Source organism: Letharia lupina, assembly GCF_014066315.1.
Source record: "Letharia lupina isolate WasteWater1 chromosome Unknown contig_11, whole genome shotgun sequence".
Classification (NCBI taxonomy): Eukaryota; Fungi; Ascomycota; class Lecanoromycetes; order Lecanorales; family Parmeliaceae; genus Letharia; species Letharia lupina.
Genome location: NW_023502980.1, coordinates 477,633 through 491,306, shown reverse-complemented (window position 1 = coordinate 491,306; position 13,674 = coordinate 477,633). Strand labels below are relative to the sequence as shown.

Here is a 13,674-nt window from a genome sequence, read left to right as displayed (position 1 = left end):
CCCTTGATCGTTGAAGCAGTCGGACCCGTTTTCTGAGGAACACCCTTGTTAAAAACGAAGAAAATTTTCTCTGTCTCCCTACAGGATTGCCTCAAAGAATGCAGCAAGAAGATCCTTCGCGCATCCTTCACTGTTGAAGCAGTCGGACCGGTTTTCTGGAGAGACGCATTTTCTCCAGGCGACCATGCCTCCATGGGGTAAAGTGCCTCTCGCCGCCCTAAAAATCACCCTCTAAAGGTAAATCGGGGGTGATGCAGGTGAGTCTTGTCAGCGTGTCTAGTTCCTTCATGTTCTATGCATGCGTCCCTTCTACATCCTTCCATGCATATTCCATCATTGTTCCTTTCATGTAGCTAGCCATAGATAGCAGTGCTTTGTTCTCCATCAGCTACATAATGGCTGATGGCCCCACCACTGAATCTACACGCTTTCTATCATCACCACTGCTGTGCTACGCTGAGAAGTCTGAGGGGTGAGCAACGTGAGCCGAAGGTCTAGGGGTGAAGGCAAGAGGGCTAATTACCGAATCATACCCCAAAACTATGAATCCTCATACCCCTACACCAAAATTTGGGGTATGATTCGGTAATTTACCAATCTTGCTATAGTGGCCTACTTGAATGGCCTACTCGTAGATGCAGCTAGGTGCCTGTGCCTATGCTGCCCACTAAGAGTGTAATATATCTTAGGTGTCTATGCCTGTGTACGCTATTTGGCTTGGAGTTCGAAGTGCGTATGAGAGCTATAGGCTGGGTGTAGACAGGCTGAGAGGCTAAATTTGGCCTACTCGGCTTTCGTCTGATGTCGTCTGATGTATATAAGCTGCTAGATCACCCATAAAAAATACGGTCAGAGAATTCCCCTTATGTCTATGGTCGGATGGCGGATCCTCTCTTTTGCGATTTTCCTTATGAATGGCAAATTACCGAACCATACCCCAAGTAATGGCAAATTATTGAATCATACCCCTAGGGGTATGATTCGGTAGGGATTCATAGTTTTGGGGCATGAATTAGTAATTAGTCCGAAGGCAAGGATTGTAGATTATCGAGTGTTTATTCTAAAGATAGTTTGCATGCACTGAAACTTGCTTTGCACAAGCTGAAACGTATATTCAATCAAATATATTGTATAAATTTGTTAATTTATCCGTAGCGCAAAGTCTGCTTTATATCCTCGATATAAAAACGATATTCTAGATATAAAAACGAAAGAATGTACCGTTTGAGTACTTGAAGCCAATATCATTGAATAATCTATTCCCATCCCCCCTTCAAAAGAGTATGTGAGTCGAGACAATAACACTCCATAACAAGTCTTCGTTTCTGTCAAAAGAGTGCGCTTGTCTTCATGCAGACGTAAAATTAGTCATCACATACTTCGTACTCGGCGAAAGGACTACATGAGTTAGACGCCAAGAAGATCATCTTCTAAACTCTACTCTTTCACCTCACCTCTCACCAGACCGCACAGCCCGTCGAATACGACTTTCTCGATCATCTTGACGGATGAAATCTTTAGATAACCTTGTTCGCCGAAGATCAGGCATTGCTGCTCGAGGGATTCAAGTTATTGTCGACTTAACTGCTCAGCTGATCAAATACAGTAGGTAGGGTACAGGTGGCGCGAAACGGTTGGCACCTGAAGTGTCTTCAGCGTAGGAAACACTTTGGGACTGCTCGACATCGTCCGCGGATGTGCCTTGATAGAAAATGCCGGTGTGGACATTGGTGACGAATGGGATGGCCGCCGCTGTTCGCAGGCACAACAGGACAGGCAAAGTGTTGAGGGTCCAGTCGGGTTTATTGCGGATTGCAGCGGAAGTATGGCATCTCTGATCTTAGAGTCTTCTCTTCGGTCCTTCATCTGCTGCCAGTCAAATCGCACCTGTGCGTCACCCGACTGATTTGGTGGCATGTTATTGGGGTGGATGGCCAATGCCCTGTAGCACACAACTTGGTTCTCGTAGAGGATTTTATATCCTTGAGTCAGCTGTCCGTGGATGAAAATGGTCAGAGATGAGCTACTTAGGCTTACGTGATGATGTTTCGTCAGGCAGGGGGTAAATCTTGTGAAGACTGTGGCCTCCTGCATTAGATCTCTCGTGACATCGGCCGCGAAACTTAGATCCCAAACGATTTCAGCATCTTTGGCACTGTCTTGGAATTCTTGATAGTATTTCTTAGGGGAATCAACTGTAACCTCAACCTTGCAAACTATCTTGAGGTCATCCGTGGCAGCGATCGGGCCATTTTCCTCCATTCTTTCCTTGTTTACGGCATAAACGACCTCTGTGTAAACGTTGGCAGCCAGCTCGGCTTTGAATCTGATGTAGAAGGCGGTCGCTTTGTGTTCTGCATCGGCCTGTTTTGGTTGACTCATGGCGTTGGTTTCTAGAATGCGGTGCTTTGAGCAGAGTGTCTTTTGGGGGGAGGAAAGAGAGTATTGTTATAGTTTCCGTGTATGGTGTGCTTGATATCATCATATTTGTATCTTAGAAATAAATCACGCGAAAGTATATTTTTTTGTGTTCTATAAGTACAGGAATACGAGACTTAGAGAATTGATGAAAAACAAAATGAAGAGCAGGGAGGCTTTGCATGCATCTATGCCTGCTGCATGATTCTCTCCTGTTTTAAAAGCATGCTGTAAAACATTGACACAAATACGAATGGGCGACAGTGGTTGCAGAAAACTCAAGTACCAGATTTAGCATTAAATTTGGTTTGGTACTTGTAGCAGCCCCTCTTTGTGGAGGCTCCGGAATCTTGCATTGCAATCAAGCCGACGGAGTTTCAGTGCAGCGGGCTAGGGCTGGTGTGTGTGGGCAGTAAGATAGGGAATCGTCGCCTGAATATTCCTCGGAAAGACGTGAACATCTCTATTGGCCCGAATTTCCTTGGAACCTAGGCAACCCTCAGCACTGAAACTTGCCAACATCGAAATCTACACCCTTACACACTCCGAATCATTCCTACTGGACGGTCGGAAAATCTCATGGGGCTGTGGTTTCGGAGAGCTGCAAGGAATGAGACGCTGCAACGTGTCGAAGGGTGATGCCGTTGCTGATGGCCATGAGTTGGCGTTTCCCGAACTGCAGCCACCCGGCATTAACTTTCTCATGTTTGGGCAGGCGCCTAGCGCAGTCGGTAAGTCATTGCCACACGGAGAAGTACCCCGGGGTACCCCAAGGAAGTGGGTTCCACTAGAGGAGTCGCCCAGAGGTCAGCTCTGGTTGCTGGCGCATCAAGCTTTTCACCTACGATTCTGAGTGCTTGGGGAGAGCGTGGGACAGCGGCAGAAATCTCTAGTGCATGCTGCTATTATCAGTGTTTGAGCGGATTGATTGTTCAATGCTACTGATATCCTGCCTGTAAAAGAGTGTGATATGGTACTAGAGAAGCGCAAAGCGTACAACAATGAAAGGGGTGTGTTAGTTGAGTACTTAGAGCCAGTACCATTGCATAACATGACTTCTACGCCTGCGAAAAGAGTGTGTTTGCCCGCAATGCAGACGCAAATTCATCCCTGTGCATGCCTTGATCTCAGTGAAAGGAGTGTCCTTCAACGCCAGCTTAAAGAATGTGTATGTCCACAATGTAGACGGAAACCCGCCCAATGCATGCCTTGATCGCAGTGAAAGATGTGTCGGGTCAGACCAGCAGAACCGGAACCCGGCCCCCCAAATCACACAATACTTATTTTCCTGGCCCTTTGCTTGTTGCGATTGCTAAGCTTGCTTGGCCCACTAGGTATGCTTGGTCTGCTAGACTATCATACGTTGCTTGACTTGGCGGGGCTTGCATGGCTTGTCCGGCCTGCCGGATTCGTTCTTCTACCTCCACTCGTTCTTTGAAGTAGGCACGGTTTTCCAGCAATCTTTCCGCCGCACCTCGATAGGCATTGCTGTCCTTCGTTCGCGCGCGATGATTGGGAGGAAAATGCTATCTTAACGGTAAATACAGGCTAAACTTGCGCAGGGAAGATTGAAACCCACCTTTTCACCATTTTTGATTCCTTTGATTTCTTCCTCCGTAAGCCCGACAACCAGTTCAAGATCTTTGGGTTGCGTCAGCCCCGAGGCGAGGAATTTGCCAATGTTGTAGCCATTCCAGTCCCATGGGTGATCCTTGTTCTCCGAAATATTCTTTGCTGTCTTCTTTATTTTGTGCTGCTCAAAGAGGCCGCAGCTTGCAACGGCACCACCGGTTTTTAGGGAAATTAGCTGTTGCACTTGAGCCCTACCCGTACCAAGCACGCCGTGGTAGAGGACAATTCGGTAGTACAACGGAAGGGCTGCGTCATCTAATTCGGGTTCCCCTGGGCGAGCTGAAGGGCGGTAGTCAATTATTGAGTGTTCCTCCTGGGGGCCTGGTGGCTGACTCATGTCTTGGGAGGGAAGGTGAGGTGAATATTTCAGAGTAGAGTCAGATGGAATGAGACTGAGGTTGCTGTTGTCCGTAGTATGTGTAGATGAAAGGATGAGATCTTATGAGGAACAAATTTGAGAGCAGGAAGACGAGCCCTTATAGGCGTCTATGTCTGCTGCCTGTTTATCTGTTGTTTCATCGAATACCACATGCATATCTGCGACACACGTGAAGAGCGGGGTCCGTTTCAAGGGACTGAGGACCGACTGTTGAAAGGATAAGTTTCTGTTTCTCCTTACCACCAAGCGACGGCTCTCACACAACGGAAGAATGACAAACTAAGGGCCGAGCCATAGACTGTACGTATTACCAGAAAATCATCGGCTCTTGTCCCTCCTCATGCCAGCTGGTCATGATTTGATTCCCGTGAATGGCCCATAAATGCTCTGTTTTGACTATGTTTCTGTTTATCAATGACCAGATTTGCTGAGCCTGAAACCCATGACGGCATACAATTTAGAAGAGGCCGAGTTAGTAATTTGGTCTTTGGCTCGCGCCGAGGGCGCCAGCTACGTTGTGCCGTCGTGTGCGCCTTTTGTTTTCAAGTTGTGGAATTTTTGAGCTATTCACTTGCTCAGCCTACCTCCATAGCCTTAAATTGCGGAATCCTCACTTTCCGTCACTGAATATCGAGTTTGCTTGTGCTCTTGTAAGCGCGGAGCGCATTGGTTTAGTCATTATTGGGCATCAAGAACAAGGGCGACTCGAATTTTTGAATGTTTCACGGCAGTCTGCAGGCGTCGAGCCAAGAGGGCTTGGTGGGGCGGCGAGAGCTTGTTTCAAGCTTGAACTTTCGCCCGTATTCAATTCACAGACACCTTGATGTTATAGGAATAGAATCAGCTCGGGTTTTAACTCGGGAGTATACGTCCGGAGCAAGTCATGGCGGCTTGTGGTAAGAAGATGAAGGGGTTCACGCACGCACGTCGAGCTCAAAATCTGTATTCAACGAGTGCGAAGAGCGACGTAATAGTAATACCCGCCCGTTCATCTCAGATTATAACAGTACATAGATTCTAACATATCTTGGCAAGAGTTGCGAACGTTTCTGAACTACGCTAAGGGGCTTTCCTGCGGTGCCTTGGCAACAGGGGTAAGCGCTCAATTACTAGCGCACCCTCAGCCAGCATCAAACCTCCTTCCCTTCCCCCAAGCTTGCCCTCGAATCCCTCAACTCAACTCAACCTTAAGAGGTGAAGCAGCATGTATGTCGTATGAAGCTAAGCGTCTTGAGTAAACCACGGCAAATTGTGAGTGCCACTGTTTGCAAAATTGCCTTGGGGAAAAAGAAAAAAAAAATTCTCCTGCAGGATTGCCTCAATAAACGCAGCCAGAAGAACCTTCGCGCATCCTTAACTGTTGAAGCAGTCGGACCCGTATCTGCAGAATTGCTTTGAGAAAACCACAGGAAAACCCTTTTTTTTCCTGCAAGATTGCCTTAAAGAATCTGAGCAAGAAGATCCCTCGCACACCCTTGACCATTGAAGTAGTCCGATCCGTTTTTTGCAGAGTTACTTCAAGACACAGCAGGTTTGACATGCATGTAAAAATTGCCTCATATCTTTGCACGTTTCCGGGGTCTAATGTCTTTGAAGAGTTCCTCGCCAAGCAGAAAAAAAGCAAGTGCGTTGGGGATAATACTACTCTAGAGGGGATGGAGGGATCTCACTTATCTCAGTGCATGTTTGATATGGATCCCCTACCTCTTTCTCGGCGCGCATATGTTAGGTCCTCTTTTAGGAGCCCGAAAGCGCGCGTGACACCCGCGGACCTTGGCAAATTGGTCGATAGGCTAGTCTTTCGGGGTTCTAACAATAGCGCAGCAGATGTTCACCCCGCCTACCGTCACAGGCATACCAGCCCTCCTTCTCTCACCCGCTACTCTTGCCTTGATGACGGAGTAGGGCACGAGTATTCTTTCGCCATTGAGATCATTCTACTTACATTGAACAAAAACTACATGGCCCATGGGTGCCACCTATGCAATGCAACCGCAAGCTGTGGCCTGTACAGCAATTGCAATGTAACGGCTCGAGGAGGTGCTCAGCTAAACTTTTAATCAGGCATCTCGACTCCATCTTATACCGTCAGAGGGTTTCTCCTTCCGAGATGATCGATCAGTCTCAGCTTGACTACTCAAAAGATGGCCCCGGCTTGAAACACCGCGTGAGATATTCAATACACCATCATACTTCTTGCTCAGCAATTTGATCCCTGCAATGTCAAATGGGCGAAGCGTGTTCGATTAAGCAAGTTTAATAACGATGTATTCGTCGTTATCAACCTCCTTGGTCGCAGTGCGTGTAGTGCTATCAATATTGTCAACTCTTTTTGTGGCAATTCGCTTCAAAGTACGACGCAGCACAAAGGCTGGGCTTGGGGCAGACGATTATACTATTTTGATAGCATTGGTAACTCAACGAAATAGATTCTGCTTGACTATTCGCTTACAGCCACAGCTTACGCTATATCATGCTGCCCCAGTGCTGATTTACGCTGCTACTGCGGGCGGGGTGGGTAATACAGAGGAGCATATTGCCAACAATCCATCTGAAAGCGCGATATATACGAAGATCATCAGATGGAAGGAGGCCGGTCCTCTTGGGTTGTTGCTAACATGTTATGCAGGTCATCTTTGCTGGACCGATCTTGTTCGCGTTGGCGATCTCGCTCATCAAAGCATCGACGTTGATTCTGTACAAGCGCATACTCGTGATTAAAAGCTTCTACTCGGCCTGTCATGTGATGATGGGACTCACTCTTGCCTGGGCTTTGGCGTCGATATTTGTATGTACGCTGACTCACTTCATGAGGGGTCTCGCTGAAACAGCATCGATATCCTAGGGCCAGATGTTTCGATCTTATAATGTCTCGAAAGGCTGGACTGAGCCTGGTTGATATGGTAGGTTGATTTATACTGCTTTTCTCTGTTCGCCGGCTGCAATCAATATATTACTGGACGCCGCCCTCGTCTGCCTACCTCTTCCTGTTATCCGAACTTTATCTATGTCTTCGGAACGAAAATTATCATTCATCGGGATATTCCTCCTCGGTCTTCTGTAAGATCTGTGCAATAATACACTTTTATCACTGACACCCAGAAAAGATGCATTATTGCCTCCGAGGTCCGCCTTTACTATTTTATAATATTAAATAACAGAAAAGATACGCCCGATACAGCTTATATAGGTGAGCACAAAGACTGCTGTCAAAAAGCGTAACCTGACTTTGTTTTCAGATGTGGCGACCAAGAACACTATCTGGTCGGTCATCGAACCTCATATGTCGGTCGTGGCCGCATGCGTTCCTGTTCTAGGACCCCTCTACGAAAGCGCAAAAAGCCCGGCTTTCATGATGAGGAATCTGTGTTCTTCACTATCCCTACAAAGCTTTTCTCTGAGGAAGACAGCAAGAGCGGATACAACCACCAATGAAAGTATAGAGCTGGACAATAAGGACTCGCGGAGTGCGTGGCTGCGCTTGACCTCCAATGACGGTCCCAAAAGTGACATTAGCTAAGCCCTGTGATGTACCAGGGCGATATAAGGGTTGGTCAGCCTACAGCTCATGGTATCTTGGTGCATGAGAGCTTGGAATCCAAAGTTAGTAGAGCTGAATCAGAAAGCTGGAAAGGCTGATGGGCATGTGGAAGAACTGATGGGTTTACTGAGGGAACTGGTACTCCGTTAACTCTAGCAAGGGAGTTGCACGCAGCTGGCTCGGCTACTCATGCAATTCCTGCAAAATTTTTGAAGCATTTCAATGACACAAAACATGTTAAAGCTTCATCTAGGAGCCAGTGTAGATTGCCTACTTCCAGGGGTTTTGTGATGCCAGATCTTGCCAGAGTTTGAAGGCTATTGATGAAAGGCTGAAAACGTAGCCGGGGGAAAGCATGATACGCGGATAAGTATTACTGCCTTTAGCAAAAATAGAGTACCCGCTGTATCTTTAACAAAGACCCACGAACACCATCTCCTCCGTAACCTTCTCTCGCCCCATTGACTGCAAGAATGGAGGACGGTCGCGCGAAACAGATACCCCTATGGCTAGACTGCGACACAGGTACAGCACGGTAAAGCCCGATGAAGCTTCGTTCACATCCCTCCAGTCCTCTTTCTAACAGAGCCAGGGCACGACGTACGGACAACCCCAACCCCAACCATCTCCCTCAAACGCTAAGCCATCCCCTCAGGACGCCTTCGCCATCCTCCTCGCCGCCTACGATCCCTGCCTCCACCTCCTCGGCATCAGCACCGTCCACGGCAACGCCTCCCTCGCGCAGACGACCAATAACACGCTGAGCGTCCTCGCGGCGATCGGGAGGCCCGACGTGCCCGTCCATCCTGGGGCCGCGAAGCCGTTCTGCAGGAACGCGGTCCACGCTGCTGATATACATGGTACCTGCCTTGTCGCATAATATGGGGTGGGGGAGGCGTGCTGAGTTGCACACACAGGCGCATCCGGTCTCGATGGCACGACCCTGTTACCGAAGCCTGCGGCAGAGCCTGTTACGAAGCCGAATGCTGTCTTGGCTATGCGGCATGCGTTGATGGAACAGCCTGAAGGGACTGCGTGGCTGGTGGCTACAGGGACGTTGACGAATGTGGCATTATTGTTTGCTACGTTTCCGGAGCTCGTGGAGCATCTTAAGGGTTTGAGTGTTATGGGTGGTGCTATTGGTGGTGGTTTTACGGATGCGCCTATGGGACATGTGAAGGGCGAAGGGGAGAGGTTTGGGAATTGGACGAGGTGGGCGGAGTTTAACATCTATGTGAGCGCTATCTGCAGTACTTGGAGTTGAACCGGGCAGATCGGGTCTGATGTTCAAGCAGTGCGATCCGGAAGCCGCTGAATCGATCTTCTCGAACCGTAAACTTGCCGCGAAGACGACGTTGATACCGCTGGATCTCACCCATCAGGTCTTAGCGACAAGGGAAGTCCAGCAGACGTTGCTGACGGGAAGGCCCTTGACGACTCCATCGGCATCTGCCATGAACCTCCGACAAATGTTCCATGACCTCCTCTTGTTTTTCGCCCATACCTACAGCGAGGTCTATGGCATCACAGAAGGACCACCGCTGCATGATCCAATCGCTGTAGCTGTACTTCTGGAACCTTTAATGGGCCCGATTATGAGATTCGCCGACAACGGAGGCGAGAGGTGGCACGTCAGAATCGTAACTGATGGATTGCATAGCCGGCACGACGAGGAGCGAGGGCAGGTGGGCAGAACGGTGGTCACTAAATCTGACCATGGTGGTGTGCGCATACCCCGGAGTATGCAAGTTGAAAGCTTCTGGAGGCAGATAGGCCGCTGCCTCGAAGAAGCAGAGAGAGCAATCTTGGATTCGTAGCTTCTCTCGGTCATCCATAGCCATATGCGTCGTCATCGTCGTCCCTCCACCATAATGATGTGATATCCATGCCCAGTCTTCACCTCCACATACTTTGGATTGCCCGTCGTGCTCGGCTCCAGGTCATACGCCGCTTTCTCAAACGCGGCATCAAGCGATCCGCGTACTTTCCAGCCCAAGCTGCCGCCTTGACGGGCTTTGTCCTCGGAAAACTCGCGGGCTACTTCGTCGAATTTGGCGCCGTCGCGGAGTTTGGTCAGGGCTTCTTCTTTCCTTGAGTGTTTTTCGCACTGGACGGCCATTCAGCGTTTCTTGCCAGGGAGATGGGGAGAGGAGAGGAGAGGAGAGGATGATGTACCAGGATGTGACGAGTATTGATAGCTGTTGCGGCCTTCAGCTTCGAGGCTCCCGCATTGTCGTCTTTGCTGGTGGAGCCTTTGCCTTTGTCTTTGGGCTTGTCGCCACCTTTAGCTGCGGGTTTCTTGCTAGGTGCCATGGCAAATATATCTGCTGGCCGTTGGAGCGAACTGGGTTCTTTCATTGAAGGTTGTACGAAGATGTGGGGTAGCATTAGTCCCAAAAAGGAGGACTAAGCGCTGGCGCGATACTTGGTAGCTTTGCGTTAAGATTTCATAGTTGCTTGCTACAAAGATGTGCGCTGAATACCCTGAAGATTTCCCAGCGTCGGGTGCTTGAAACCTGCTGATAGTTACAATACTCCATTGAGCATGGTCACTAGCATATACGAAAGCTACGGTGAAAGTCGAAGCATGTCTCGACAATTCGCATAGGCCTCTTAGATTCGATTGCGCATGACAGCCACGAAACCAATCAGCTCGAAATCGCTCGGTTGACATGCAACTTCCACTACCATCGAATAATGAAGGCTCGCACTAGCGCATTCAGCCAATGACAGAAGACCAGTCCTCCTTCTTGATGTAGTCTTCAATGCTAGTCGTCGGAATATCAACAGTCAGCTAGAAAGCATTGTCAGCTCCCAGAACTGAAACACTCGTACTCACATCCTTCCCATGCACGATACTCGGATCACCTCCGTCATATCCAAATTCTCCCTGAAACGCCCAGCCCTCTGCAACCTCGCGACCAAGACCACCAGGGGCAATCCAGTCAATTGTATCGATGGTGACCTGCTTGTAGCATCCGCCAGGGAGCCTTAAAATCTTGGCCCAAAGGGTCATGATATCCTTCCAGCTGATCATGCTGCCGTACGCCAGGACGTTCTTTCCAGGGGGAGTTTGGTCCAAAGCTCGGACGAAATGACCCGTATCCCTGCGTGTGTCGATCATTGGCATGGGCTTGTCTGGATCTGCCGTCAGAGACAGGACATAGGTCCCGTCCAGTTGCTACGTAGCTGTTCAGCCATTTTGCTCCCAAGAAGAGATTGTTGGGTGAGGTTTTTCAACCTTTGGTGGCGCAAGAAGAGGGGCAGCCTGCCAATGCGTGGCATACAACCCAATCTGCAGCACGGACATTCTCTTCGCCAAATCCGGCAGTTCGTCCCTGATATACTTGACCACTTTCGCTTTTCCATCAAAATGATAGACCCAGGTATACTTTCCCCTACCCCACTTCTTGACATCCGACAGCGACGAGCATACATACCTTTCTGGCGTCCTTCCATTCGCGGCTGCATTGGAAATGTTCTTTCCCTGCTGCACCTCCTGGTCGAAGCAGAGTTCATTCGTGGTTTGGCCTTCCCTAAGCTTTTCTTTGTTGCTTGGATTATAGGACGGCTGCCAAAAGTCCGTGATGGCGTAGATGGCGTGAGCGCCGAAGAAGGCTGCGGTCAGGGAGTCCGGATGGTCAAGATCACCGCAAACCATTTCGATGCCCCGCGCTGTGAGCGCTTAAGAAGTGGGTTGAGAAGGATCGCGGGTGAGGCCGCGGATGCGCCAATTGGGCTCGTTGACGAAGACATCGGCTACAGAGGCGCCCTGACGGAATTGATGAGCCGATGGACGTTGGATCTATCACATATAAACGTCTACAAGATCTTGGGGAAGTGGAGGTATACCTGAGTACCGGTAATACCTACAATCGTAGCGGCACGCAACTCAGGTAGTCGCTACGTGGGCGCTCGAAGTCCGCGAACATGCAACTTCCAGAATCAGCAATGCGAACGGCGGCCCGGCAGTCAAGAAGACAGCCTTGGAACTGTAGCAATGAGACATAGCAGCCTGCATGAACCTGAGTATCAATAAACCAGTTAGTAGTGCCTCTGGCTAACCTTCCCATTCTCAAGGCTTCTCTAAGGTGTCTATGTCAAAGTATGCTCATTGCGTTGTATGGTGACTTGTGTGTCCTAGCTACATTCTGCTTGACCATGTCGAAGACCTGCCGATGATAGTAACGTGCTCTTGCCATGTTGCAACTTTGAAAGTAGAGCTGAGTTACATGAAAGTACAAGAGAGAGGCTCATATAATAGCGTCGTTAGATAGATACAGGACGCGACTTCCATTGCGCAAAACATAAATCATTCGGAATTTCCAAGCACGAGGTCGTTGCTTCACTTTCTACAACTGTAAGATTCAAGTCTTATCACTGCCCTCACACCATCAGATCTCGGTTGAGAGTCTCATTTAGAGCCGGTATTACTACATGAGTATGGACCGAAAATCCTGGTATAGAGATATGTGGAAACTCTTAGAGATCATCAACACAGAGTCAAAGTCCACAGAGCATATCCAGATTGAGGAGTGCAATCCAAGAACAACGACAATGTAAGCTCATTGCAGCTCTAATTCTATGATTATATAGCGTCTGACCATACCAGAACGCAGCAGAACTCCTTGCAATCCACTTTGCTGTGCCTGCCACTCGAAATTCTTGAAATCATAGCTTCCTACGCCATAGGTGCCAACGGCAACCTCATCCACATAAAGCAGACCCGAACAGACTGCGTGACTCTACACGCCTTAGGCAAAGTCCACAGCCGCCAGAGGATTCCCGGCTTCGGCAAGAACAATCTAGGTCCAGTGCCTCTGCCAGGCCTTCGCCACGCCATCTGTAATGCACGTAAGACCGAGGATGCCGCTTACGCCGAAGCAATCAGCAACGCCGGATGGGTGCACACACCGCAATATGAAATCGAGAGGAACGCTACACGTCACTTGTACTGCGGCTGCTGCGGTGCATACGACCCCACTGATGTCACAGAATTGGAAAAGCTCCACCTTGCGCTCTTTGCGAGCTGCCGGCAGTTGTATCACCTAGGCAACACCACTCTGTATGCCAAGAATACTTTCTCTTTCGACGATGCACTCTCCTTTGGTCAGTTCTTGGCCGGCCTGGACCCAAAACAACAGAAGATGATCAGAAGCTTGCATTTGAGCAGACCGTCAGTCGACACTCCCAACCGCGCCAGCGACAGGTCTGCTTGGATGAGCGCCCTGGAGCCGTCTTCCATCCGTGCACTCGAAGGCCTCCGCACCGTTCACCTGTGTCTGGAAATGAACATCCACACCCACAATTCGTGGTACGCACAAACGTCCTATAAAGTCATGGTCCTGGAGTCCATTCTGGCATCCTTTTTGCAGCTTCGCGTTTTACCGTTGACCAAAGCGACCGTGATCATCAGCGACGACGTCACCGCCTTCAACTCAACGACAGGGGGGAGCAGCCTTCATGGGCGATGGACGGTGGCCGAGAAGAACGAGTGGGCCGAGAAGACGCGCCTGAAGCTGCTGGAACCCTATGTCGAGGGCACAGAGGTTTCTCTCGATTCGAGGGAGGAGGCTAAGAAAGGCATGACGATGACGAAACGATTCAAGAAAGTGTTTCAACGAGCGGGTGGAAGCAAGCTGGAGGACTAAGAATGGAGGCTTCGGACAGGATGTTTCTGGACCGTTACGATGAACAAGGACGC

The 13,674-nt window shown here is 49.4% G+C and overlaps 6 protein-coding genes across 6 annotated transcripts; 2 read left to right on the top strand and 4 right to left on the bottom strand.

Moving 5' to 3' along the window:
* Positions 1–1,588: 1,588 nt before the first annotated feature.
* On the bottom strand, positions 1,589–2,382 carry HO133_000710 (uncharacterized protein; the record flags this gene model as incomplete). Its single annotated transcript, XM_037291647.1, has 2 exons — positions 1,589–1,834; positions 2,038–2,382. 2 exons carry the CDS (start codon positions 2,380–2,382, stop codon positions 1,589–1,591), a joined length of 591 nt encoding a protein of 196 aa, XP_037152009.1.
* A 1,316-nt stretch (positions 2,383–3,698) lies between these two features.
* HO133_000709 (uncharacterized protein) lies at positions 3,699–4,387 on the bottom strand (the record flags this gene model as incomplete). The annotated part of the gene is made up of 2 exons (XM_037291646.1): positions 3,699–3,944; positions 3,998–4,387. The coding sequence occupies 2 exons, from the start codon at positions 4,385–4,387 to the stop codon at positions 3,699–3,701; spliced, it is 636 nt and encodes a 211-aa protein (XP_037152008.1).
* A 4,056-nt stretch (positions 4,388–8,443) lies between these two features.
* On the top strand, positions 8,444–9,787 carry HO133_000708 (uncharacterized protein; the record flags this gene model as incomplete). Its single annotated transcript, XM_037291645.1, has 4 exons — positions 8,444–8,505; positions 8,559–8,830; positions 8,888–9,204; positions 9,266–9,787. 4 exons carry the CDS (start codon positions 8,444–8,446, stop codon positions 9,785–9,787), a joined length of 1,173 nt encoding a protein of 390 aa, XP_037152007.1.
* Positions 9,788–9,819: 32 nt separating this feature from the next.
* Positions 9,820–10,283, bottom strand: HO133_000707 (uncharacterized protein; the record flags this gene model as incomplete). The annotated part of the gene is made up of 2 exons (XM_037291644.1): positions 9,820–10,077; positions 10,146–10,283. The coding sequence occupies 2 exons, from the start codon at positions 10,281–10,283 to the stop codon at positions 9,820–9,822; spliced, it is 396 nt and encodes a 131-aa protein (XP_037152006.1).
* A 406-nt stretch (positions 10,284–10,689) lies between these two features.
* HO133_000706 (uncharacterized protein) lies at positions 10,690–11,631 on the bottom strand (the record flags this gene model as incomplete). Its single annotated transcript, XM_037291643.1, has 3 exons — positions 10,690–10,764; positions 10,810–11,151; positions 11,212–11,631. The coding sequence occupies 3 exons, from the start codon at positions 11,629–11,631 to the stop codon at positions 10,690–10,692; spliced, it is 837 nt and encodes a 278-aa protein (XP_037152005.1).
* Positions 11,632–12,413: 782 nt separating this feature from the next.
* Positions 12,414–13,621, top strand: HO133_000705 (uncharacterized protein; the record flags this gene model as incomplete). The annotated part of the gene is made up of 2 exons (XM_037291642.1): positions 12,414–12,529; positions 12,583–13,621. 2 exons carry the CDS (start codon positions 12,414–12,416, stop codon positions 13,619–13,621), a joined length of 1,155 nt encoding a protein of 384 aa, XP_037152004.1.
* Positions 13,622–13,674: the final 53 nt, after the last annotated feature.